At 40.9% G+C, this 26,922-nt stretch overlaps 1 protein-coding gene across 2 annotated transcripts in view; it reads right to left on the bottom strand.

The window, feature by feature from the left end:
* Nucleotides 1-26,922, bottom strand: part of kdm4ab (lysine (K)-specific demethylase 4A-b) — a 42,630-nt gene extending 15,708 nt beyond the window's left edge. The window contains exons 1-21 of one of the 2 annotated variants that reach the window (XM_084411813.1): nt 26,807-26,922; nt 25,437-25,589; nt 25,159-25,334; nt 24,963-25,077; nt 24,664-24,857; nt 24,456-24,505; nt 24,252-24,355; nt 23,993-24,130; nt 23,215-23,432; nt 22,959-23,113; nt 22,818-22,853; nt 22,411-22,700; nt 21,603-21,711; nt 21,353-21,525; nt 20,902-21,088; nt 19,992-20,068; nt 19,738-19,793; nt 19,436-19,544; nt 18,029-18,217; nt 16,806-16,976; nt 16,601-16,720 (exon numbers count right to left, since the gene is read on the bottom strand). In XM_084411813.1, the coding sequence (XP_084267939.1) occupies nt 16,601-16,720; nt 16,806-16,976; nt 18,029-18,217; nt 19,436-19,544; nt 19,738-19,793; nt 19,992-20,068; nt 20,902-21,088; nt 21,353-21,525; nt 21,603-21,711; nt 22,411-22,700; nt 22,818-22,853; nt 22,959-23,113; nt 23,215-23,432; nt 23,993-24,130; nt 24,252-24,355; nt 24,456-24,505; nt 24,664-24,857; nt 24,963-25,077; nt 25,159-25,334; nt 25,437-25,565 (2,796 nt within the window). In that variant the 5' untranslated portion in view covers nt 25,566-25,589; nt 26,807-26,922. Of the gene's footprint in view, nt 1-16,600; nt 16,721-16,805; nt 16,977-18,028; nt 18,218-19,435; nt 19,545-19,737; nt 19,794-19,991; nt 20,069-20,901; nt 21,089-21,352; nt 21,526-21,602; nt 21,712-22,410; nt 22,854-22,958; nt 23,114-23,214; nt 23,433-23,992; nt 24,131-24,251; nt 24,356-24,455; nt 24,506-24,663; nt 24,858-24,962; nt 25,078-25,158; nt 25,335-25,436; nt 25,590-26,806 lie in introns of both variants that reach the window. The other variant, XM_084411812.1, reaches the window with a different exon arrangement.

Raw genomic sequence — 26,922 nt, 5'->3', positions numbered from 1 at the left:
AATCATCATATTAGAATAATTTCTGAAGGATCATGTGACAGTGACGACTGGAGTAATGATGCTGAAAACTCAGCTTTGATCACAGGAATAAATAACAGTTTAAAATATATTAAAATAGAAAGCAGCTGTTTTAAATTGGAATACTATTTTACAATATTACTGTTTTTGTTTGTATTTTTAAACAAATAAATGCAGCCTTGGTGAGCAGAAGAAACTTCTCTGTTATGTGCGCGCCACAGACTGCACGCACGTCCGCTTAGAGTTCCACCTTTTGCCTTCCGTCAATATTACGTTATTAGAAAAAAATTTTTTTAGAGAATCGATTTTTTGACATTTGTGAATCGATTCAGAATCGTCCACGTCCGCATCGCGATGCATCTAAGAATCAATTTTTTCTCCCACCCCTAGATTTCATACAACAGGTTAATAAACAGTTACAATTAAGTCACTTACATTTTAGATGCAATGTTGACTGTTTTTGTTCTGTTTCAGCAGCGAAAATAGTTAAACAAAGATCACGGCAGAACCATCACGCATCACGTGTTTTCTCATAACTGAACGATTCAGCATTTTTAACGAATCGGTTGACTCAAAGATTGAATGATCAATCCATAAACATCTGTCTTAATCATGATCGACTCATTCGAACGAATCGTTTGAACGAATGAATCAATGACTCGCTTATTAAGATGGATGCCTGGCGACACCTAATGGCGGTTTAGTGTTGTTTAAAAGCATCATTCTTTCCCACATGTGTGTGATTTGTGTGTGCAACATTATCATTATTTTTCTTTCACTATTATATTAGCGATTTAAAAGCACCCACTCGTGTCACACGTCGATTAACCGGTGGGAAAATATCCTCAGACACATACCTAATAAATGTATATTTAAATACAATATTGGCCTACCTGGTAAAAAGTTTTATATACTATTTTGATGTCCTTTTGGACACAAGAGGGCAGTATAGCCCTATGTTTGCTTTTTTGTTGAACCAAATAGCACTAAATAGCCTGTTTTTAACTTTTTCATTCTTCTTGAATTGCAAAAACAGAATAAAATGGGTTTAGTTGTGATATTTGTATACTTTTATATAGAAATAAATGGTATATAATTACATTTTTAGAAGATTTTTACTTTAATCCCTCGCCATAGCAAAACCGTTTGAGATATTTATTATCCATTCACAATTTAGCATGTTTAATGTAGTTTCATCATGTTGAAAAAGTTTGGTACGAATAAAATAAATAGTTTAAGAGGAGTGGCTAAAAATTCAGAGGCTGATTTTGCAAAAAAAATCACATTCAGACCAAAATATCTGACTTCCTGATGGCCAGAGCTATTGAATGTAAATTAGAAAGTTGTCCGGCTTGATGAGAACAATATACAAACTATTTTTTCTTTACTGTAGTTAAAAGTAACCCCCCCACTTTTGTCAAAAGCATGTTGAAAGTGACACACTTCCTGCTGCCAGTTGGTGGCGCTATAACTTTGACTCACAATAGCTACATCCATCTGATCGGCCTCTTACCACGAACACACTGCTGAAGTTTCATCAAGATCAGTTAATGTATGCAGAAGTTATTCCACTTCCGTGTTTCTCTTTTCTCGCCATAAATTCGATTCCTCGCCACAGCCAAACCGTTCGAGATATCAAAAATCCGTCCGCAATTTAGCATCCTCAAAGTCTTGACTACATGCACACCGAGTTTGAAGGGGACACGGTGAATTTTCTAGGAGGAGTATTTCACATTACACAGCAAGCGTTTTCCAAACAACCCATAATAGCCGACTTCCTGTTGGGCTGGCGTAAAACTTGACCGGGGGAAAGTTGTTCGGCCCGATGAGATCTATATGTGTACCGAGTTTCATATTAATTCATGCGAGCGTGTTTGATATATGGATCAAGTTTTAGAACCCCGTTCAAGGGGGCGCTGTTGAGCCCCCCAGCCACGCCCGGGTACCAGCTTCAGCCCGGCCCTGATGGCCGTGGGTTCTGAACTGTGTGCAAAGTTTCAAGAGTTTTTGAGCATGTTAAGGACCCCAAAAGCCCCTGAAACCTTGATTAACAATATAAAAGCAATAGTCAAATGCCCCCCCCTCCCCTCACACACACACAGAGAGAGGGAGAGAAAATTCTTCAGAAAATCCACATTCAAACCAAAATATCTCTCTTCCTGTTGGTCGGAGATGGTTAATGTCAATTAGAAAGTTGTCCGTCTTGATGAGAACAATACACATACCAAGTTTTGTTGCTGTTGATAAAACTAACCGCCCCATTTATGACTAAAGGTGGCGCTACTGAGCCCCTCACCACGCCCGTTTCTGAAACTTTGCACATGTCTACGGGCTAATAAATGTGATGTGTCTGTCGAGTTTCATCCAATTTCAAGCATCTTAAGAGTCTCAAAAGCATCCAAAAAGAAAATTAAAGTTTGATGCGTTGCCACGGCAACAGTATCTAAGATATCAATAATCCTTTCACAGGTCTACATCTGCCGTGTGTTTACATTATACAGATAAAGTTTGAAGCAAATCGGGTAAAAATAAGAGGGTGATTTCAAAGCATTTTGAAAGTGACACACTTCTTGCTGCCAGTAGGTGGCGCTATAATTTTGACTCACAATAGTCACATCAATGTGATCAGCCTCTGACCACGAACACACTGCTGAAGTTTTATCAAGATCCGTCAATGTATGCAGAAGTTATAATACACTTCCTGTGTCCCATTATTCGCCATAAATTTGTTTCCTCGCCACAGCCAAACCGTTCGAGATATCAAAAATCCCCTGGCAATTTTTCATCCTCAATGTCTTGACTTCATGCACACAGAGTTTGGTGCTGACCGGGTGAATTCCCTAAGAGAAGTGTTTCAAATTCCTAAGCATGCGTTTCCAAACAACCCTAAATAGTCGACTTCCTGTTGGGCTGGCGTAAAACTTAGAGCATGAAAGTTGTGCGGCCCGATGAGATCTATATGTGTACCGAGTTTCATATTATTACATGCAAGCGTGTTTGATTTATGGACCAAGTTTTCGGACCCTGTTCCAGGGGGCGCTGTCGAGCCCCCCTGCCACGCCCGGGTACCAGCTTCAGCCCGGCCCTGATGGCCGCGGGTTCTGACTCGTGTGCAAAGTTTCAAGAGTTTTTGAGCATGTTAAGGGCCCCAAAAATGCCTAAATAGTCGTAAGAAAAATAATAATAATAATCCTACCGAAAACAATAGGGCCTTCGCCCTTTCAGGGCTTGGGCCCTAATAATCCTAACGAAAACAATAGGGCCTTCGCCCCTTCAGGGCTTGGGCCCTAATAATAACTAGATGCGAAAGTTCGTCGAGACAAACTTTAAGTTGGCTTGAGAAAGTTTGGACCGGAAAGTTTTTTGCTAGGCGGTTGTTAGGATGTTATGGGTGGTCGCTATGGTGTTGCTAGGTGGTTGCTAAGGTATTCTGGGTGGTTGCTAGGCGGTTGCTAGGGTATTTTGGGTGGTTGCTAGGCGGTTGCTAGGGTCTTTTGTGTGGTTGCTAGGCGGTTGCTAGGTGGTTGCTAGGGTGTTCTGGGTGGTTGCTAGGATATTTTTGGTGGTTGCTAGGGTCTTTTGGGTGGTTGCTAGGCGGTTGCTAGGGTGTTTTGGGTGGTTGCTAGGCGGTTGCTAGGGTGTTTTGGGTGGTTGCTAGGGTCTTTTGGGTGGTTGCTAGGCGGTTGCTAGGGTATTTTGGGTGGTTACTAGGGTGTTCTGGGTGGTTGCTAGGCAGTTGCTAGGGTGTTATGGGTGGTTGCTAGGGTGTTTTGGGTGGTTGCTAAGATATTTTGGGTGGTTGCTAGGGTCTTTTGGGTGGTTGCTAGGCGGTTGCTAGGGTATTTTGGGTGGTTGCTAGGGTGGTCTGGGTGGTTGCTAGGCGGTTGCTAGGGTATTTTGGGTGGTTGCTAGAGTGTTCTGGGTGGTTGTTAGGCAGTTGCTACGGTGTTCTGAGTGGTTGCTATGGTGTTGCTAGGGTGTCCTAAGGTATTTTGGGTGGTTGCTAGGGTGTTCTGAGTGGTTGCTATGGTGTTGCTAGGGTGTTCTAAGGTATTTTGGGTGGTTGCTAGGGTGTTCTGGGTGGTTGTTAGGCAGTTGCTAGGGTGTTCTGAGTGGTTGCTATGGTGTTGCTAGGGTGTCCTAAGGTATTTTGGGTGGTTGCTAGGGTGTTCTGAGTGGTTGCTATGGTGTTGCTATGGTGTTCTAAGGTATTTTGGGTGGTTGCTAGGGTGTTCTGGGTGGTTGCTATGGTGTTGCTAGGGTGTTCTAAGGTATTTTGGGTGGTTGCTAGGGTGTTCTGGGTGGTTGTTAGGCAGTTGCTAGGGTGTTCTGAGTGGTTGCTATGGTGTTGCTAGGGTGTTCTAAGGTATTTTGGGTGGTTGCTAGGGTGTTCTGAGTGGTTGCTATGGTGTTGCTAGGGTGTTCTAAGGTATTTTGGGTGGTTGCTAGGGTGTTCTGGGTGGTTGCTAGGCGGTTGCTAGGGTGTTCTGGGTGGTTGCTATGGTATTCAGGGCGTTTGATATGGTGTTACTAGGTGGTTGGTAGTCGTCACAGATGGTTACTATGGAGTTTTTATAGAGTTCTTAGCATGATCTTGGCATGATTCAACACTTAACTAATTGCTATTAGCATGTAGCTATTCACTGCTAGCATGTGTAGCATGTTGGAAGTGCTGTTTGCTAGCATGAGTCAAAAGAGCCAAAACTCATCTCTATACGATGTTCTGATACAGAGATATAGGTCTTGCAAAACGGTTGCTAGGGTACTCAAGTTTGGTTGCTATGGAGTTGCTTGGGAGCTGGAAGCATTAAACTTAAGAAGTTTAAAGTGGTTTGAAGTTTAAAGTAGTTTAAAGTAGTTTGAAGTTTATGATAGATATATAAATAAGTTAGATAGATACACACAAACACACACACACACACACACACACACACACACACACACACACACACACACACTCAGACTACCTCACTCAGACACACACACACACACACTCAGAGTTTATGAGTTTAGAGTTTATAAGTGTACGAGTTTTTGAGTTTAGAGTTTATAAGTTTAAATGAGTTTAGAGTTCAGAGTTTATTAATTTATGAGTTTAAGAGTTCATAAGTCTATGAATTCATGAGTTTATTAGTTAATTAGCTATTCAATTTAAGTTAATTAGTTTATAAATGTATGAGATTAGAGTTTATTAGTTTAAATGAGTTTCATTGGCTAATATATATAGAACGGCAGTTTGGTTTAGTCTTCAAGGTGTTTAGATTTAAATTTTTGTCGGTTGGTGAGTTTGAATCTGGATTTGAATTTTTTAGAACTCCCCATTGTAAGTCAATGGGAGTTTTTCCGAGTTTTGATCGTCATTTGTAGGAAAACCGTAAGTCCGATCAGTCTGAAAAGATAAAGCAACGCGAGTCAGAACAGTTTGAGTGTCTGAGCCGAGTTTGGAGTATGTAGAGTTAAAGCTCTAGGACGAGTTTCATATAGAAATTTTAGTCTCGGAATAATAATAATAATAATAAGTTTAAATAGGATTTCAATATGTTGGCTCTCTCAAGCCAACTTAATAAGTTTAAATAGGATTTCAATATGTTGGCTTTCTCAAGCCAACTTAACTAGATGCGAAAGTTCGTCGAGACAAACTTTAAGTTGGCTTGAGAAAGTTTGGACCGGAAAGTTTTTTGCTAGGCGGTTGTTAGGATGTTATGGGTGGTCGCTATGGTGTTGCTAGGCGGTTGCTAAGGTATTCTGGGTGGTTGCTAGGCGGTTGCTAGGGTATTTTGGGTGGTTGCTAGGCGGTTGCCAGGGTCTTTTGTGTGGTTGCTAGGCGGTTGCTAGGGTGTTCTGGGTGGTTGCTAGGATATTTTGGGTGGTTGCTAGGGTCTTTTGGGTGGTTGCTAGGGTATTTTGGGTGGTTGCTAGGCGGTTGCTAGGGTGTTTTGGGTGGTTGCTAGGCGGTTTTGGGTGGTTGCTAGGCGGTTGCTAGGGTATTTTGGGTGGTTGCTAGGGTGTTCTGGGTGGTTGCTAGGCAGTTGCTAGGGTGTTGTGGGTGGTTGCTATGGTGTTGCTAGGCGTTGCTAAGGTATTCTGGGTGGTTGCTAGGTGGTTGCTAGGGTATTTTGGGTGGTTGCTAGGGTGTTCTGGGTGGTTGCTAGGGTGTTTTGGGTGGTTGCTAGGGTCTTTTGTGTGGTTGCTAGGCGGTTGCTAGGGTGTTCTGGGTGGTTGCTAGGATATTTTTGGTGGTTGCTAGGGTCTTTTGGGTGGTTGCTAGGCGGTTGCTAGGGTCTTTTGGGTGGTTGCTAGGCGGTTGCTAGGGTGTTCTGGGTTGTTGCTAGGCTGTTTTGGGTGGTTGCTAGGATATTCTGGGTGGTTGCTAGGCGGTTGCTAGGATATTTCTGGTGGTTGCTAGGGTCTTTTGGGTGGTTGCTAGGCAGTTGCTAGGATATTTTGGGTGGTTGCTAGGGTCTTTTGGGTGGTTGCTAGGCGGTTGCTAGGGTGTTTTGGGTGGTTGCTAGGGTCTTTTGGGTGGTTGCTAGGCGGTTGCTAGGGTGTTTTGGGTGGTTGCTAGGGTGTTTTGGGTGGTTGCTAGGCGGTTGCTAGGGTGTTCTGGGTTGTTGCTAGGCTGTTTTGGGTGGTTGCTAGGATATTCTGGGTGGTTGCTAGGCGGTTGCTAGGATATTTCTGGTGGTTGCTAGGGTCTTTTGGGTGGTTGCTAGGCAGTTGCTAGGATATTTTGGGTGGTTGCTAGGGTCTTTTGGGTGGTTGCTAGGCGGTTGCTAGGGTGTTTTGGGTGGTTGCTAGGGTCTTTTGGGTGGTTGCTAGGCGGTTGCTAGGGTGTTTTGGGTGGTTGCTAGGGTGTTTTGGGTGGTTGCTAGGCGGTTGCTAGGGTTTCTGGGGGGTTGCTAGGGTGTTTTGGGTGGTTGCTAGGCGGTTGCTAGGGTGTTCTGGGGGGTTGCTATGGTATTCAGGGCGGTTGATATGGTGTTACTAGGTGGTTGGTAGTTGTCACAGATGGTTACTATGGAGTTTTTATAGAGTTCTTAGCATGATCTTGGCATGATTTAACACTTAACTAATCGCTATTAGCATGTAGCTATTCACTGCTAGCATATGTAGCATGTTGGAAGTGCTGTTTGCTAGCATGAGTCAAAAGAGCCAAACCTCATCTCTATACGATGTTCTGATACAGAGATATAGGTCTTGCAAAATGGTTGCTAGGGTACTCAAGTTTGGTTGCTATGGAGTTGCTTGGGAGCTGGGAGCTTTAAACTTAAGAAGTTTAAATTGGTTTAAAGTTTAAAGTAGTTTGAAGTTTATGACAGAGAGATAGATAGATAAATAAGTTAGATAGATACACACACACACACACACACACACAGACTACCTCACTCACACACTCACTCAGACACACACACACACACACACTCAGAGTTTATGAGTTTAGAGTTTATAAGTGTATAAACTGATGAGTTTATAAGTGTATGAGTTTTTGAGTTTAGAGTTTATAAGTTTAAATGAGTTTAGAGTTCAGAGTTTATTAATTTATGAGTTTAAGAGTTCATAAGTCTATGAATTCATGAGTTTATTAGTTAATTAGTTATTAAATTTGAAGTTAATTAGTTTATAAATGTATGAGATTAGAGTTTATTAGTTTAAATGAGTTTCATTGGCTAATATATATAGAACGGCAGTTTGGTTTAGTCTTCAAGGTATTTAGATTTGAATTTTTGTCGGTTGGTCAGTTTGAATCTGGATTTGAATTTTTTAGAACTCCCCAATGCAAGTCAATGGGAGTTTTTCCGAGTTTTGATCATCATTTGTAGGAAAACCGTAAGTCCGATCAGTCTGAAAAGATAAAGCAACTCGAGTCAGAACAGTTTGAGTGTCTGAGCCGAGTTTGGAGTATGTAGAGTTAAAGCTCTAGGAGGAGATTGAGTGTAATTTTTTGGTAAGAAGAATAATAATAATAATAATAATAACTAGATGCGAAAGTTCGTCGAGACAAACTTTAAGTTGGCTTGAGAAAGTTTGGGCCGCAAAGGTTGCTAGGGTGTTCTGGGTGGTTCCTAATGTATTTTTTAGGGTATTTTGGGCGGTTGCTAGGGTGTTCTGGGTGGTTGCTAGGTGGTTGCTAGGGTGTCCTGGGTGGTTGCTAAGGTCTTTTGGGTGGTTGCTAGGGTATTTTGGGTGGTTGCTAGGGTGTTCTAGGTGGTTGCTAGGGTATTCTGGGTGGTTGCTAGGCGGTTGCTAGGGTTTTCTGGGTGGTTGCTAGGGTCTTTTGGGTGGTTGCTAGGGTCTTTTGAGTGGTTGCTAGGCAGTTGCTAGGGTGTTTTGGGTGGTTGCTAGGATGTTTTGGGTGGTTGCTAGGCAGTTGCTAGGGTGTTTTGGGTGGTTGCTAGGGTGTTTTGGGTGGTTGCTAGGGTCTTTTGGGTGGTTGCTAGGGTCTTTTGAGTGGTTGCTAGGCAGTTGCTAGGGTGTTTTGGGTGGTTGCTAGGGTCTTTTGGGTGGTTGCTAGGCGGTTGCTAGGGTTTTTTGGGTGGTTGCTAGGATATTTTGGGTGGTTGCTAGGGTCTTTTGGGTGGTTGCTAGGCGGTTGCTAGGGTGTTTTGGGTGGTTGCTAGGATATTTTGGGTGGTTGCTAGGGTCTTTTGGGTGGTTGCTAGGTGGTTGCTAGGGTGTTTTGGGTGGTTGCTAGGGTATTTTGGGTGGTTGCTAGGGTGTTCTGGGTGGTTGCTAGGGTCTTTTGGGTGGTTGCTAGGTGGTTGCTAGGGTGTTTTGGGTGGTTGCTAGGGTATTTTGGGTGGTTGCTAGGGTCTTTTGGGTGGTTGCTACGGTGTTCTGGGTGGTTGCTAGGGTCTTTTGGGTGGTTGCTAGGCGGTTGCTAGGGTCTTTTGGGTGGTTGCTAGGGTATTTTGGGTGGTTGCTACGGTGTTCTGGGTGGTTGCTAGGGTCTTTTGGGTGGTTGCTAGGCGGTTGCTAGGGTGTTCTGGGGGGTTGCTATGGTATTCAGGGCGGTTGATATGGTGTTACTAGGTGGTTGGTAGTTATCACAGATGGTTACTATGGAGTTTTTATAGAGTTCTTAGCATGATCTTGGCATGATTTAACACTTAACTAATCGCTATTAGCATGTAGCTATTCACTGCTAGCATATGTAGCATGTTGGAAGTGCTGTTTGCTAGCATGAGTCAAAAGAGCCAAACCTCATCTCTATACGATGTTCTGATACAGAGATATAGGTCTTGCAAAACGGTTGCTAGGGTACTCAAGTTTGGTTGCTATGGAGTTGCTTGGGAGCTGGGAGCTTTAAACTTAAGAAGTTTAAATTGGTTTGAAGTTTAAAGTAGTTTAAAGTAGTTTGAAGTTTATGATAGATATATAAATAAGTTAGATAGATACAAACAAACACACACACACACACACACACACACACACACACACACACACTCACACAGACTACCTCGCTCACACACTCACTCAGACACACACACACACACACTCAGAGTTTGAGTTTAGAGTTTATAAGTGTACAAGTTTTTGAGTTTAGAGTTTATAAGTTTAAATGAGTTTAGAGTTCAGAATTTATTAATTTATTAGTTTAAGAGTTCATAAGTCTATGAATTCATGAGTTTATTAGTTAATTAGTTATTAAATTTAAGTTAATTAGTTTATAAGTGTATGAGATTAGAGTTTATTAGTTTAAATGAGTTTCATTGGCTAATATATATAGAATGGCAGTTTGAATTAGTTTTCAAGGGATTTAGATTTAAATTTTTGTCGGTTGGTGAGTTTGAATTTTTTTAGAATGCCCAATGTTAAGTCAATGGGAGTTTTTCCGAGTTTTGATCGTCATTTGTAGGAAAACCGTAAGTCCGATCAGTCTGAAAAGATAAAGCAACTCGAGTCAGAACAGTTTGAGTGTCTGAGCCGAGTTTGGAGTATGTAGAGTTAAAGCTCTAGGAGGAGATTGAGTGGAATTTTTTGGTAAGAAGAATAATAATAATAACTAGATGCGAAAGTTCGTCGAGACAAACTTTAAGTTGGCTTGAGAAAGTTTGGGCCGCAAAGGTTGCTAGGGTGTTCTGGGTGGTTCCTAATGTATTTTTTAGGGTATTTTGGGCGGTTGCTAGGGTGTTCTGGGTGGTTGCTAGGTGGTTGCTAGGGTGTCCTGGGTGGTTGCTAAGGTCTTTTGGGTGGTTGCTAGGGTATTTTGGGTGGTTGCTAGGGTGTTCTAGGTGGTTGCTAGGGTATTCTGGGTGGTTGCTAGGCGGTTGCTAGGGTTTTCTGGGTGGTTGCTAGGGTCTTTTGGGTGGTTGCTAGGGTCTTTTGAGTGGTTGCTAGGCAGTTGCTAGGGTGTTTTGGGTGGTTGCTAGGATGTTTTGGGTGGTTGCTAGGGTCTTTTGGGTGGTTGCTAGGCAGTTGCTAGGGTGTTTTGGGTGGTTGCTAGGGTGTTTTGGCTGGTTGCTAGGGTCTTTTGGGTGGTTGCTAGGGTCTTTTGAGTGGTTGCTAGGCAGTTGCTAGGGTGTTTTGGGTGGTTGCTAGGGTCTTTTGGGTGGTTGCTAGGCGGTTGCTAGGGTTTTTTGGGTGGTTGCTAGGATATTTTGGGTGGTTGCTAGGGTCTTTTGGGTGGTTGCTAGGCGGTTGCTAGGGTGTTTTGGGTGGTTGCTAGGATATTTTGGGTGGTTGCTAGGGTCTTTTGGGTGGTTGCTAGGTGGTTGCTAGGGTGTTTTGGGTGGTTGCTAGGGTATTTTGGGTGGTTGCTAGGGTCTTTTGGGTGGTTGCTAGGGTGTTCTGGGTGGTTGCTAGGGTCTTTTGGGTGGTTGCTAGGTGGTTGCTAGGGTGTTTTGGGTGGTTGCTAGGGTATTTTGGGTGGTTGCTAGGGTCTTTTGGGTGGTTGCTACGGTGTTCTGGGTGGTTGCTAGGGTCTTTTGGGTGGTTGCTAGGCGGTTGCTAGGGTCTTTTGGGTGGTTGCTAGGGTATTTTGGGTGGTTGCTACGGTGTTCTGGGTGGTTGCTAGGGTCTTTTGGGTGGTTGCTAGGCGGTTGCTAGGGTGTTCTGGGGGGTTGCTATGGTATTCAGGGCGGTTGATATGGTGTTACTAGGTGGTTGGTAGTTATCACAGATGGTTACTATGGAGTTTTTATAGAGTTCTTAGCATGATCTTGGCATGATTTAACACTTAACTAATCGCTATTAGCATGTAGCTATTCACTGCTAGCATATGTAGCATGTTGGAAGTGCTGTTTGCTAGCATGAGTCAAAAGAGCCAAACCTCATCTCTATACGATGTTCTGATACAGAGATATAGGTCTTGCAAAACGGTTGCTAGGGTACTCAAGTTTGGTTGCTATGGAGTTGCTTGGGAGCTGGGAGCTTTAAACTTAAGAAGTTTAAATTGGTTTGAAGTTTAAAGTAGTTTAAAGTAGTTTGAAGTTTATGATAGATATATAAATAAGTTAGATAGATACAAACAAACAAACACACACACACACACACACACACACACACACACACACACACACACACACACACACAGACTACCTCGCTCACACACTCACTCAGACACACACACACACACACACACACACACACACACACACACTCAGAGTTTATGAGTTTAGAGTTTATAAGTGTACAAGTTTTTGAGTTTAGAGTTTATAAGTTTAAATGAGTTTAGAGTTCAGAATTTATTAATTTATGAGTTTAAGAGTTCATAAGTCTATGAATTCATGAGTTTATTAGTTAATTAGTTATTAAATTTAAGTTAATTAGTTTATAAGTGTATGAGATTAGAGTTTATTAGTTTAAATGAGTTTCATTGGCTAATATATATAGAATGGCAGTTTGAATTAGTTTTCAAGGGATTTAGATTTAAATTTTTGTCGGTTGGTGAGTTTGAATTTTTTTAGAATGCCCAATGTTAAGTCAATGGGAGTTTTTCCGAGTTTTGATCGTCATTTGTAGGAAAACCGTAAGTCCGATCAGTCTGAAAAGATAAAGCAACTCGAGTCAGAACAGTTTGAGTGTCTGAGCCGAGTTTGGAGTATGTAGAGTTAAAGCTCTAGGAGGAGATTGAGTGGAATTTTTTGGTAAGAAGAATAATAATAATAACTAGATGCGAAAGTTCGTCGAGACAAACTTTAAGTTGGCTTGAGAAAGTTTGGAGCAGAATGTTTTTTGCTAGGCGGTTGTTAGGATGTTATGGGTGGTCGCTATGGTGTTGCTAGGTGGTTGCTAAGGTATTCTGGGTGGTTGCTAGGCGGTTGCTAGGGTGTTTTGGGTGGTTGCTAGGCGGTTGCTAGGGTCTTTTGTGTGGTTGCTAGGCGGTTGCTAGGTGGTTGCTAGGGTGTTCTGGGTGGTTGCTAGGATATTTCTGGTGGTTGCTAGGGTCTTTTGGGTGGTTGCTAGGGTCTTTTGGGTGGTTGCTAGGCGGTTGCTAGGGTGTTTTGGGTGGATGCTAGGGTCTTTTGGGTGGTTGCTAGGCGGTTGCTAGGGTATTTTGGGTGGTTACTAGGGTGTTCTGGGTGGTTGCTAGGCAGTTGCTAGGGTGTTATGGGTGGTTGCTAGGGTGTTTTGGGTGGTTGCTAAGATATTTTGGGTGGTTGCTAGGGTCTTTTGGGTGGTTGCTAGGCGGTTGCTAGGGTATTTTGGGTGGTTGCTAGGGTGTTCTGGGTGGTTGCTAGGGTGGTCTGGGTGGTTGCTAGGCGGTTGCTAGGGTATTTTGGGTGGTTGCTAGAGTGTTCTGGGTGGTTGTTAGGCAGTTGCTACGGTGTTCTGAGTGGTTGCTATGGTGTTGCTAGGGTGTCCTAAGGTATTTTGGGTGGTTGCTTGGGTGTTCTGGCTGGTTGCTATGGTGTTGCTAGGGTGTTCTAAGGTATTTTGGGTGGTTGCTAGGGTGTTCAGGGTGGTTGCTATGGTGTAGCTAGGGTGTTCTAAGGTATTTTGGGTGGTTGCTAGGGTGTTCTGAGTGGTTGCTATGGTGTTGCTAGGGTGTTCTAAGGTATTTTGGGTGGTTGCTAGGGTTTTCTGGGTGGTTGTTAGGCAGTTGCTAGGGTGTTCTGAGTGGTTGCTATGGTGTTGCTAGGGTGTTCTAAGGTATTTTGGGTGGTTGCTAGGGTGTTCTGGGTGGTTGTTAGGCAGTTGCTAGGGTGTTCTGAGTGGTTGCTATGGTGTTGCTAGGGTGTCCTAAGGTATTTTGGGTGGTTGCTAGGGTGTTCTGAGTGGTTGCTATGGTGTTGCTATGGTGTTCTAAGGTATTTTGGGTGGTTGCTAGGGTGTTCTGGGTGGTTGCTATGGTGTTGCTAGGCGGTTGCTAGGGTATTTTGGGTGGTTGCTAGGCGGTTGCTAGGGTATTTTGGGTGGTTGCTAGGCTGTTGCTAGGGTCTTTTGTGTGGTTGCTAGGCGGTTGCTAGGTGGTTGCTAGGATATTTTTGGTGGTTGCTAGGGTCTTTTGGGTGGTTGCTAGGCGGTTGCTAGGGTGTTTTGGGTGGTTGCTAGGCGGTTGCTAGGGTCTTTTGGGTGGTTGCTAGGGTCTTTTGGGTGGTTGCTAGGCGGTTGCTAGGGTATTTTGGGTGGTTGCTAGGGTATTTTGGGTGGTTGCTAGGGTATTTTGGGTGGTTGCTAGGGTGTTCTGGGTGGTTGCTAGGCGGTTGCTAGGGTCTTTTGGGTGGTTGCTAGGGTGTTCTGGGTGGTTGCTAGGCGGTTGCTAGGGTCTTTTGGGTGGTTGCTAGGCGGTTGCTAGGGTGTTCTGGGTGGTTGCTAGGCTGTTTTGGGTGGTTGCTAGGATATTCTGGGTGGTTGCTAGGCGGTTGCTAGGATATTTCTGGTGGTTGCTAGGGTCTTTTGGGTGGTTGCTAGGCGGTTGATAGGATATTTTGGGTGGTTGCTAGGGTCTTTTGGGTGGTTGCTAGGCGGTTGCTAGGGTGTTTTGTGTGGTTGCTAGGGTCTTTTGGGTGGTTGCTACGGTGTTCTGGGTGGTTGCTAGGGTCTTTTGGGTGGTTGCTAGGCGGTTGCTAGGGTGTTCTGGGGGGTTGCTATGGTATTCAGGGCAGTTGATATGGTGTTACTAGGTGGTTGGTAGTTGTCACAGATGGTTACTATGGAGTTTTTATAGAGTTCTTAGCATGATCTTGGCATGATTTAACACTTATCTAATCGCTATTAGCATGTAGCTATTCACTGCTAGCATATGTAGCATGTTGGAAGTGCTGTTTGCTAGCATGTGTCAAAAGAGCCAAACCTCATCTCTATACGATGTTCTGATACAGAGATATAGGTCTTACAAAACGGTTGCTAGGGTACTCAAGTTTGGTTGCTATGGAGTTGCTTGGGAGCTGGGAGCTGGGAGCTTTAAACTTAAGAAGTTTAAAGTAGTTTGAAGTTTATGACAGAGAGATAGATAGATAGATAGATAGATAAATAAGTTAGATAGATACACACACACACACACACACACACACACACACTCACAGACTACCTCGCTCACACACTCACTCAGACACACACACACACACTCAGAGTTTATGAGTTTAGAGTTTATAAGTGTATAAACTGATGAGTTTATAAGTGTATGAGTTTTTGAGTTTAGAGTTTATAAGTTTAAATGAGTTTAGAGTTCAGAGTTTATTAATTTATGAGTTTAAGAGTTCATAAGTCTATGAATTCATGAGTTTATTAGTTAATTAGTTATTAAATTTAAGTTAATTAGTTTATAAATGTATGAGATTAGAGTTTATTAGTTTAAATGAGTTTCATTGGCTAATATATATAGAACGGCAGTTTGGTTTAGTCTTCGAGGTATTTAGATTTGAATTTTTGTCGGTTGGCGAGTTTGAATCTGGATTTGAATTTTTTAGAACTCCCCAATGTAAGTCAATGGGAGTTTTTCCGAGTTTTGATCATCATTTGTAGGAAAACCGTAAGTCCGATCAGTCTGAAAAGATAAAGCAACGCGAGTCAGAACAGTGTGAGTGTCTGAGCCGAGTTTGGAGTATGTAGAGTTAAAGCTCTAGGACGAGTTTCATATAGAAATTTTAGTCTCGGAATAATAATAATAATAATAATAATAATAAGTTTAAATAGGATTTCAATATGTTGGCTCTCTCAAGCCAACTTAATAATAAGTTTAAATAGGATTTCAATATGTTGGCTCTCTCAAGCCAACTTAATAAGTTTAAATAGGATTTCAATATGTTGGCTCTCTCAAGCCAACTTAATAAATAAAGATATAGTTTAAAAAAAAAATCATTCTAAATAAGAATAAGAAATAAGAAAATAAGAATAGCAGAGTCCACACCAGAAGTATAACGATAAATAACTTTCAGAATCTTTTTTTTTTTTCAGCTGATGCATGATAAAAACATTGACAGCCAATCAGAATCCATTCTGCTTTAAAGAGCTTGCACATTTAAAGCAACAGATGACGAACCTGCAGCGTGTGCTTAGAATAAACAGAAAGATATCGTCCGCTGGTGTGGACTCTAATATAGTTATCGCTAGTTATTATTCTAGGTGTGAACTCGCCTTTAGTCAATAAGCAAAAAAATTTAAAATAAACTACCCAATGTGTCCATTTTCCAAACCTAAATATCTTAAAACATGCCATATAATAATGTTGACTTTAGCAACATTTTCATGGAACATCCCAGGCAGCCTCAGGCTTATGAACCATAGTACATGGAGGAATATATATTTTTTATTCTGATTACACTACCATTCAAAAGGGGTTGACGTGTTTTTTTAAAATATGTTTAGAATGAAGGCTGCATTTATTTGATTAAAATACAGAAAAAAGTAACATTGTGAAATGTTATTACAATTTAAATAATTTTTTTTCTATTTTAATATTTTGTAAAATGCCATTTATTCCTGTGATGGCAATGCAGCATTTTCAGCATCATTACTCCAGTCTTCAGTGTCACATGATCCTTCAGAAAACCAATTCAATAGCTGATTTGGTGCTCAAGAAACATTTATCATCAATGTGAAGTCAGTTGTATAGCTTAAAATTGTGGAAACCATGATACTTTTGTTTCAGGATTCTTTGCTTAATAGAAAGTTCAAAAGAACAGCTTTTTTTTTTTTTATTGTTTATAAAATGATAAATGTCTTTACTGTCAATATGATATGAATATTATTGACAATAACAGTACACATCAACAGTAGATTTTAATAACAGTAGTTTTTATCATGTTGCTGTTTTATAAAAGCGATAAGCCACCGGAGTCAGTGGGTTACAGTGATTTTAGCATGGGTAAGGAGTGTACCCATGGTAAGGGTAAGCCTACTGCATGACCCATCAAAGCTTATTGCCTCAATAATAGCAACAACAACAATGAAGGCCAATGTCATGAAAAAAGTTTAAAAACGGCCTCTATCGAAAAATGACACATTATATGCATGTGAATAGATATGGTAGTGCATGTTATGATTTTAAACTTTAACAGTATACAGTACAGATTACACTTACACTGAAACACTGAAAAAAAACAGTGATCCTACTGTTACACACCCTATCCACTTTGCAGTGTCTGAAGTTGAACTCTAACCCAAATCGTGTGCGCAATTGTGTTTGTTGTTCTCTGACCTGGTACATTGGGATGATATGGTCAGACACAAATTTGGCTCCATAGATCAGGCCATCTGTCCAGCGTACTTGAACTACGTCGCCCTCTGACGGTGGACCGAGCTTCAGACAGTCTCTATTCTGAGAAATAAACACCAGCACTGCTTCAGTACACTGTGCATTTGATCACTAAACATTGTTTTGAGCTGCATAGCCCCTCACATACCACTATATCCTCAGGGAAGAGGTTGTCACTGAATGAGCCATCATCGAAGATAACCTCGTAGAAGGTGGCTTTGGTCAGCTCAACCACCTCACAATAGTAGTATCGTTTATTTCTGTGCTTGCAGATCACTTTCTGCCCCTTCACCAACTCCCGCATTGATGCCTTGTTGCGCTGCAGAAGATGACATCAGAGATCAGACATCTAAGATAACATCTAACACACATCTTTTGAAGAGTTAACAATACCCCGCTAACATACTTGGCTTACAGCAAACAAATTGCTTACACTTGAAATATGTGTACATGCTGGCTCAAAGATTAGAATTCCACCCTGCTGAAACACGCAGACGGACCAGTTCCTGTAAAACTCTTTTTTAGTGGTTGTGCCAAGTTTTGAGAAATTAATTTTTATGAATTATGTTTGTTTCATATTGTTTTTGTATTTTGTATAAGTATTTGGAGAGTCACACTCTATGGCATTTTACAACCATACAATTTACAATTCATAAAAAGATCAAATTATCAGATTTTTAAGAGATTACAGTACATGGCCTTGACTCACAGTAATGAGAGTCTGCAGGGGCCCTCGGGCTATGATATCATTTCCTTTACGTATTTTAGTATTCTGCACGTCTACGGTTTAATCAGCAGTAAAGCAGATTTTTTCAAATATTTTTATTTCAAATAAATAAGATTATCCCTGACTGCTTAAGGTTTTCTTCTCAAGAATGTCACACTTTTAAAGTTGAAAAAGTTTTCATGGAATGAAAGTTACAAAGCAGAACGAGGCATCAGTTTACTGTCGGAGATTTGTCGCTCGCGCCGCACCGCATCCAGTGTGGACAACATCACTGATTATAATCAGATTCAACTGTCTTTTGACGCATCGCGCCGCTCGCGTCCGGTGTCTTGCTCAGGCAGCAGCAGACAAGCAGTCAAGCGGTCAAGCGGTGTCTTAACAGTAAATTGTTAACTAGTTACCAGTGCGGTGGAGGCTCATATCGGCCGATAAAATCCACCAGTGCAGAGCAGAGGCAGTATACCAGGAAATGAAGGAGAATCTGTCCTGTTATACTCTTATTGTGCCATTCAATGTAGTTAAAGGCAAAAACAGTGAACAGGCTTCTTATAAGCTTTTCCATTGTTCAGGTGTCATATCTAGACTTTGCTATCACCCTCTTTTCAACTGCATTCTTCCTGAACATGTCTTTATTGTGTTTGTACCTCTATTTGGCTGCCGCCCTTGTGTCTCCAGCAGGTGAAGTAAACAACGAATGGCCAGTCGTCTGGGTGCATTTGAACCCCGGCTGCCTGTGCACAGGTGGCGTGAAAGGAAGATGAGCAGCGGCCGTGTGAGCACTGCACGCAGCAACTCGAGCTCCTCTTCACCCACTTACGACAGAACTGGCATTTCTGAAAAGGAACCATTGTTAGTCATGCCTTTAACAATAGAAACTTGACACAGACTTGAGTTAAACAAATTCTGATGAATTTAGAAAGAAATTTGTAAGACTGACTTTTTTGTTCTTTGCTTAGGGGTAAAACGAAGTTCGAAATACGCGAGCATTTTAGAAAAATACTGTATGTAAATACTGTATGTGCTGCTCGTTTTTTCTCTCAATAACAAAATAAACAACAAAATTGAGAAAACAGCAAGCATTTTTTAATAAAGCATAAGAAAAGAATCCGATCATCATAGCAACGTGGAAATGTTTGCCTGAGCTCTGCAATTTGGCACCCTAGTAAAGTCACGTCACGTTTATTCATCTAGCATTTTTGCAATAGATTGCTTAAAATGAAGCAGCTTTACTGTATTAATTAAACATGAAAAACAGTGTCAGTGTTTCATCAGAAGTACAACTTTTCTACTATAAAGCAGCTCTCCAGTGTGTTCATGTTTTCACTCTCGGGTCACGCCTGACCTCTACGGATTGAACAGGAGAAATGAAAAGGAAAAGATTTCCACGTGAAAGAGGGCGGGGCCTCCGTGCACACCAATACGTATTACGTATCGCCACGGACTAATGGTAGTACAAAGGTGTTTACTAGCAGTAGCAAACCTTTCCGTAAAGCTCGCCTTGGCAAGCTGTTTCGAATTCCAAATACGAACTCCACACTAACTTTGTTTTGGCTTGATTTTGTACGAAATGACGTCACATCAGTTCGTTATTCGATTTCGCTTGAAGTATATCGGGGATCGGGGCCTTAGGAGTAAAGATGCTGCCAACCTACCTACTATTTTTCAGTAATATAAAAAAAAAAACCCCAGCTGTTCTCAGAATAGCAAAGCTTTTACAGTAACAAGATCATTTTCCAATGAACAGCATGAAAAAAATGCTTCATTGCCATATTTTGTTTCATATAATATTGCATGCACATACATTATCATTCAAAAGTTTGGGTTCTGTAAGATTTATTCATTTTTATGAATTAATTGACTAACCCTAAACCAGTGTTGGGTAAGTTACTCTAAAAAAGTCATTAATTACATCTTCAACAGTGTAATTAAATGACTCATTTTTGTACTAGCCAAGATTTCTAAAATAAATGATATAAATCCACTTTCCCTCTATATGCCAATCAGCACAGCATTCAGATTGTGTCATATGTTTGTGCAACACATTAACTCACCAGCTTAAATCTCTGAAGCGGGATATTACCGAGATCAACAGGACTGCGCTCTGCAATGTTCACGAATCGAGCCTCCAGCACTGCCACAGCACATAACACATGAACCCACCTGCAACAAAACCACACTGTCAACCAAATCAGGTTTCACTAGCGCCTAAAGTAAAACCGTTCACATGACACGCTGTCAAGCAGCTGAGAGAGTCAGTACATAAAAGTGTCATTCAGCTGAGAGGAATGTGTGCTATTGAAAATGTGCAATCTGACCATGAAGGGCTCCCTCAGGAGGGCTCCTGGGTACCTACTTGTCATTGTTTGCCTTCTGCAGAGCTCCTCCTCTCAGAGAGCATAAACAGCAGTCCTGAGGGAAAGACACAAACGCATAGTCACACCACTGAGAATAATAAACAAACGAGTTAAAGTGTGAGCAAAACCTTGTCACGCATGATGGCCAGATATGATAGCGCTCCCTAACAGCTCGAAAAATGCATGGCAGAGGTTTAAAAAATAAATTAAAAAATAAATCCAACTGTAAACCTTGACAAATGATCCAACTAACCTGAGTAATGGCGTTCGCTTCACAGCGGGAACACATCCACCCGTCCAGCTTAGTATCCTGAGACACACCATAACAACCTGTAGACAAAACTATCTTTTTACAGGTAGCAGACAAATTACATGGATATAAACATTTCTTTTGCAACATAAAAACTTGAGGATAACATTTATACCAATAAATAAAGAAAAGTGCATATTTTTTAATTATGTAACTGGTTACCATCTCAAGATTTTCACAGTTTCACCAAAATCAAAATGAAACAGCAACACACTTTAGGGTCCTATCATATACCTGGCGCAATGCAGCGCCAGGCGCGACGCTAGTGTCTTTTGCTAGTTTCAGCTCAACGCAGTTTTCGTTTTCACATCCTGCGCCACGTTGTTTAAATAGTAAATGCATTTGAGCCCATCTGTTCGCCCATGTGTGCTAGTCTGAAAACGAGGTGTGTTCGGGCGCATTGTTGGCACATTGCTATTTTGATTCAACTGAAAGACTGCGGAGTGTACGCACGTTGTGGACCTGCCTATAGGCGCATATTACTACTGCGCACTTTAAATAAACAAAAAAAAAAAAACGCGTCATTGACTTTAGACCAGGTTTCAGTTGGTCAATGGCGCGTTTTTTTTTGTTTGTTTATTTAAAGTGCGCAGTAGTAATATGCGCCTATAGGCAGGTCCACAACGTGCGTACACTCTGCTTATTCCACACACATGGACGCGGCACACAAACTAGCCAAATATTACAAATAAAAGGATTACAATGTAAATTAATCAAAAAAATCTTACTGACCTCAAACTTTTGAATGGTTACGTAAAAGGGAAACAAAATTATAAAGGAAGTAGAAAAATGCTTTTAAAATGCAGTGACTGCCTGCACATATTTCAGTGGCAACAGTGAAGGACAAACTTACTGGTGTGTACGCGCACACTACACACAGTGCAGCTGACGAGTTTGCTGGTGCCATCTTTATCCAGATTCGGGGTGGACAGGTGTCCCTCAGAGCTGCTGGTGAAGCACATCTCTGGAATCAGCGGCATGGTCCTCTGCTCTCCACTTTCAGCTGCAGAACTGCACTGGCTCAGACGGATTACATCACTCTACACAGATGAAACAGCAATGTGCAGGGCACTGTCTTTTAGAGGTTCGCACAAGTCATCTTTCACGAATAAAAGAATAATTACTTCTGATTGCATCACATCTTTTAGCCTATTTTGTCTTCACAATCCACCAGACATAAGTGTGTGATCTCTGAGCCACTAGCAGCATCAAACAGCCAGTGACACAGACTGTGTTGGCTGGTTCGCACAAATGAAAACTGAGTAATAATAGATTTTCGTGATGATAGTATTAGCATGTGTTACCTGTGTGTACATGTGAAAGAGGGCACACACTGCACAGTACGGCGGTTGCTGGCCCATGCGGAAGTTGAAATCCTTCTCAACTCTAAAATTGCGCGGCTTGCTTTGCCACATGGGAGCCAGGAGTCTGGCCCAGGGATCGGTCTCCTCTGGCTCTGCTGCTGGTACCTGAATCTCTGTGGAGTGAAGGAGTTCATGAGAAAGAGCAAACAGTGATGCACCAATAAATGAACAACATGAAACAGACCCTAACCGTCATCACTGGAGTTCTCTCTGAGCAGGGGATGCAAGCACGGCAACTTGCTGAGTGGCTGCAGTTTCCTCTTCATGCTCTTATTCTCTTTCTCTCCCTCAATTTCATGCTGAAAAAAAAAAAGAGAGGCGTTAATTTCATTTGGATATGCGTTGTGGAAGTGCTTCATTTTGAGCTTGTTTTTAAAACATTATTTGTAATGTTTGTGAAAAAAGCTGAATATATTTCATGTGAATTAAAATTAATTCATTTCATATAATTATCACTATTAAAAACAATGCTGCTTAATATTCTTGTGGAAACTGTGATACATTTTATTACATTTTGCATTTTATTTAGGTATGCAAAATATACTGGTACCATATCAGTTATCAGATATTTTTTCATTTATCAGTAATGGTTGTTTTCAGATATTTAATTATGCAGCTCATTCCACTATTTTTACATTTAGATTACCTTTGAAGTCATCTAACTAATTTAAAAGTAATCATTAAAAACATTAATACATTTAATAATATTTCATCTTCAATAAATTTTAAAACGAATATCAATTATCATACTGCACGTTCTAATGTTATGATGCCTGAATTCACATTTAAAGGTATTGATTTTAGAGATTTATTTTCAATTTACTCAGACAAGATACAGACCCCTATCCATTCAGTTAACAGCCATAACGTACAATTTTAATACCACCCCTGATTTAATTGCATAGTATATACCCACTCGCTTTTTTTATATGTTAAAGCACTTGACTACAAAATGCTCATTTTTGAAATATACACACTAAGACAATGCAGTTACCAACCTCTGTGTTTGGTTGTGGAGTTTGCGTATTTGGCCTCACATCTAGTTGAATGTCTGGTTCTTTGAGTTCTTCTCTGAGTTTCTCCGACCTGGATTGCTCAGGTTTACAGAGCGCTGATTTGGCTGCATAGCTTTGGACCTGTAGGGCATCTGAAGGGCTCAGGGTCCGATGAAAGAGAAGGCTCGCCACCCCTGGTTTGGAAGAAATCCGTGGCACGGCTGACAGGCAGTGAGGGACAGTAGGGACAGATGCTATAGAGAGATGACGCTTTGGGAAGGACTGGGTACAGGCTGAGGACAGAGAAGTAGTTTCAGTCACCGGGTTTGCAGCACTAAAACCCGCACCCCTACCACACTCCCCAGATGCAGGACTTCTGGAAACTGGAAGCATCTTTAAACTGTTCGAACCTGTCAGTGGCAGGAGGTTGTCTTCGTCCTTCAATTCTGAAAAACATTTTTTATCAAATGTAAAAAACAAAGGAGTTCCAACAACCGCTATCACTTCAAGTTGAAAGTTAACGTTTTTTAGGCCATAACCACAGGATGTACCTTGATACTCTCTGCATTGTTCTATGTATGAGGTCAAGCGCCCCTTCTTTCCATATTCAGCCTCCTCGTCAATTGTTTCACTCTTTGGAAGAACTTCCTCTGGTAAGTCCAGACACACTCTGTGTCTTTTGGTTCCTATCCTTTGTTTGGACAGGCTAATTTAATTGGAAAAGGCACCATTGGAGATTGATATTACATGCTTTTTACATATCAGTATGTACGATGTAAGAAGTAAAGTGAGCGTAACTTTTTTTACCTTTTCTTTTGTCCCTCACTACTTTGGTTCTCAATGAGTTCCTGAGCGCCACTCTTTCCAGCCTCTCCACCTAAAAACTCAGCTGCTTCAGGCGTGGGCTTGGAGTGGTCAATGGGAGCATTGTCCTTCCCCGCCAACCACAGCTCGTAGCGTTCGGGCTGAAATTTCCTTACAAACACATCCATGGAGATCTTCACCATGTCTTTCCTACATGAACACTGAGGGGAAAAAGATACAAGATTGATATTTTTATATATAAGATTGATGCACTATGTTGTGTACAGGCATTTCAGTACATGGTAAATAAAGTTTGGGGTCAGTAATATATATATTTTTAAATAAATGAATACATTTATTCAGCAAGGATGCATTCAATTGATCAAAAGCATCAGTAAAGACATTTATAATGTTACAAAAGATTTCTATTTAAATGTTTCTATTTCATCTCTATTCATCAAAGAATCCTGAAAACAGGATCACAGTTCGCACAAAAATTAAGCAGCACATTTGTTGTCAACATAACCAGAAATGTGTCTTGAACACCAAATCAGTATTTTAGACTGATTTCAGAAGGATCATGTAACATGTGACTGAAGTAATGCTTAAAATTCAGCTTTGCCATCACAGGAATAAATTACATTTTAAAATTCAAATATAATTTTTTTATTTTAGCATTTCACAATATGACATAAATGTCCTTAGAGAGCATAAGGGTCATAAAACAAAAAGATTATTGACCCCAAATTTTTGAATGAACTTTTTTTACATTATTTTTTACCAGTATGGCTTGTTTTCCATAGTCGATCCATCGCCTTGTGGCAAAGTTAGTAGATTCCGCACAGTTAAAGCCATGATTAAAGCCTGCGTGATAGCTGTACGGAAACGTCACCATGAACTCTCCTGCATCCTGAGTGATCTACAAATCAAAAATGGACAATGACATCACAAAGCCTCCCCAAACATTAAGTTACAAAAACGTGCATTCTAAGGAAGCATAAAAAATTGGGCAAAATGCACTCATGATCATAAAAACATACCTTTTCAAAAGGAATGCCATACTTCCTTAGAATTGAAGGTGAAATAAGAGTCATCTTGTGTCTAAGAAATGCTTCACAGTTTTGTGAACTTCCAGGGAAAAAGCCTGTATAACAATGGGATGTATTATATATGAGAAAATATAAATCAAGCAAAATATTTGTCAAATTGTGTGTGCAGAATTGACGACAAAAAAAGCTGTTTACCTTTGGCTAACCGCTCCAGTCTTTTTCCATGCTCTGGAGGCACACAGTACCTATGAGATTCCAGACAAATTTAGCACTTGGCATCAGGACAGACAATTACAACAACCATCTTTATGACTAAAAGGCACACATTTCATCTACAGATGACATTTTTCTATAAAGAAAAAAACAATTCAAGACTTTATTTGAAAGCCGCAGGTGCAATTACCAGGACTTTGGTTCCCCGAAGTGCAAGTAATTAATGCTGTAGAGATCCATGTCCTCAGTGTGCCAAGCAAAAGTGGTTTTCCACATGCCAAAGTAGAGGTAGGGTGTGTTTACTCCCTCTATAGTAATACCACTTTCATGCTCCACGGTGTCAAGGATGGTATTCAAATGCCCTACATTCCATTCCTTGACATCCTGCATAAGACACGAAAAAAGAAACAATGACTCCATTCACTTCAGAGCTCTCAAACCAAAAAAAAATAAAAATAAAATTCAGATTGCTTACAAGCGTTTACTCACCGGGTCATAAAGAGTCCCATTCACATCAGCTCCATAGATGGGAGGGTTAAAGGTTACATTTTTCCAGTATTTCCTTTCAAGCTCTTCAAAATCATCATACCGAGGGCTACAAAACCTTAAAAAGGAAGGACAGGTGCATTTATAGTCCATTTCTACTGGAAAATGAGGAACAAGAAAATGAGTCAACAAGACTTACTTGTCGCTGTTGGCTGTTTTGCAGAACTCTTTCAGAGTCATGGATTTTTTCTGGATGTTGTACTGCGTAAACAGCCCCGACTGCCCAGTCACAACCTGCTGAATCGGTGCAGGTATTAGCAGGTCGTCAATGTCATCGTATGAACGTCGAGGCTTCCAATTTTGGGGTGGGATGATCTGTAGTTTAGAAAAATAAATGTCATTTTGTGAATGACTTATTGACAGCAGTAGAAATAAATAAATACAAATTATGCTAAGAAAGTAGGGTTTTCCTCTAACCTTGGCCAGGCCTGCCTTGTGTGCGCCTTGGGACTCCATGTACGCAATGTAGCGGCTGAAGTTCTTGAACTCTTCAACGGTGGGGTAAAAGGTCATTATACCCCTCGAAATCGGCGTGTCTGATGCCATCTTGACCGACCGAGTCCTTAGCACCTGTATGACAAATGTTATTGGAACTGTATTCTCAAAGTACAACTAATATAAAACAGACTATATTAGCAAAATACTGAAACATAAAATTATTATTTGATTATTTGACAATAGAATAGTCATGTTTTAAAGCACTATATAACAGGGGTTTTCAATCTTTCAGATGCCACGGATCACCAAAAATGATCTTCCTTCTGTGAGGGACACCCATCCTAAAATTGAAAAGGCATCTTCATATTATCTTGTATAAAAACCCAATTTATAATGTGAAAATGTGTCTAAAATATTATTTGGAAATTATCTAGTAATCTTACATTACATTGCACTGTACTGTACTGTTAGATTTAGTATGTATTTATTTACACATCTATTTACTCAATTTTAATCCATTTTTATTTGTTTAAATATAATTGTTATGTAATTAACTATTTATTCTACACTTTTTTTCCTTTGCACTTTTCCATGGACCCCCTAACCTGGACCCCCCAGAGCACAGTTTGAAAACCCCTGCTATATAATATGTGGGATGACTTTAGACCATTATTATACGATTACCCAGACAACCAGTCACTTTGACTTAATTTACATCACAGTCATCGCATTACTGTCATGCTGGGTTGCTAGGTTTCATTAACTTCCTATAATATTGTTAACCACAGATGTTTTAGCAGAACGGAGTTAAAAACCTTAAACCACATGTGACAAACTACATCCGAGTAACAGTTAGCATTCCGGTGTAAAGGCTGGTTAATAGGCCTAAGACAGTGAGACAAAACCTCATATTCTTACACTGCAACCCGTCAGTGTACTGTACACAATACACGCCACGCCCATTCGCACGCCCCGCCTTGTATTCGGAAGATCTGATGCTTATTGGCTAACACCAGCGTCTCTTTAAAAGTCGTATGGCTAGGCTAACGAGTTAGGCCAATCGTAAACATTATCATGTACAAATTTAGCATTAATTTATCATCGGATAAATTAAAGATCCAACCTATACAAAGTACACGACAGGCTGTGCAGAATATACCAAGTATAACATATAATATGCAAAAATTGGGACACTAGCTGTTGGATGCAGTAGTGAAAGTGCAACGATTAGCGTTAGCTCATCGAAGCTAGCAACTTTACCACTACTAACAATGCTTTTAAACCGTATATTATAGAAATAGCTTGAATACAGAAATTAATAAGGAGGTTATATGCACATATTTACTTACTGTCTGTCGAACAAAATGGTTATAGCTGCCCTCAACCTTCGCAGAGACGTTTAGCTAACAGCAGATCCTTCTCCTGACAAACCTCCATCAGCACTCGCACACTGCGCATGCGCACA

This window comes from Rutilus rutilus, assembly GCF_951802725.1.
Source record: "Rutilus rutilus genome assembly, chromosome: 6".
In the NCBI taxonomy this organism is placed as follows: Eukaryota; Metazoa; Chordata; class Actinopteri; order Cypriniformes; family Leuciscidae; genus Rutilus; species Rutilus rutilus.
This window is presented reverse-complemented; position numbering and strand designations above follow the sequence as displayed.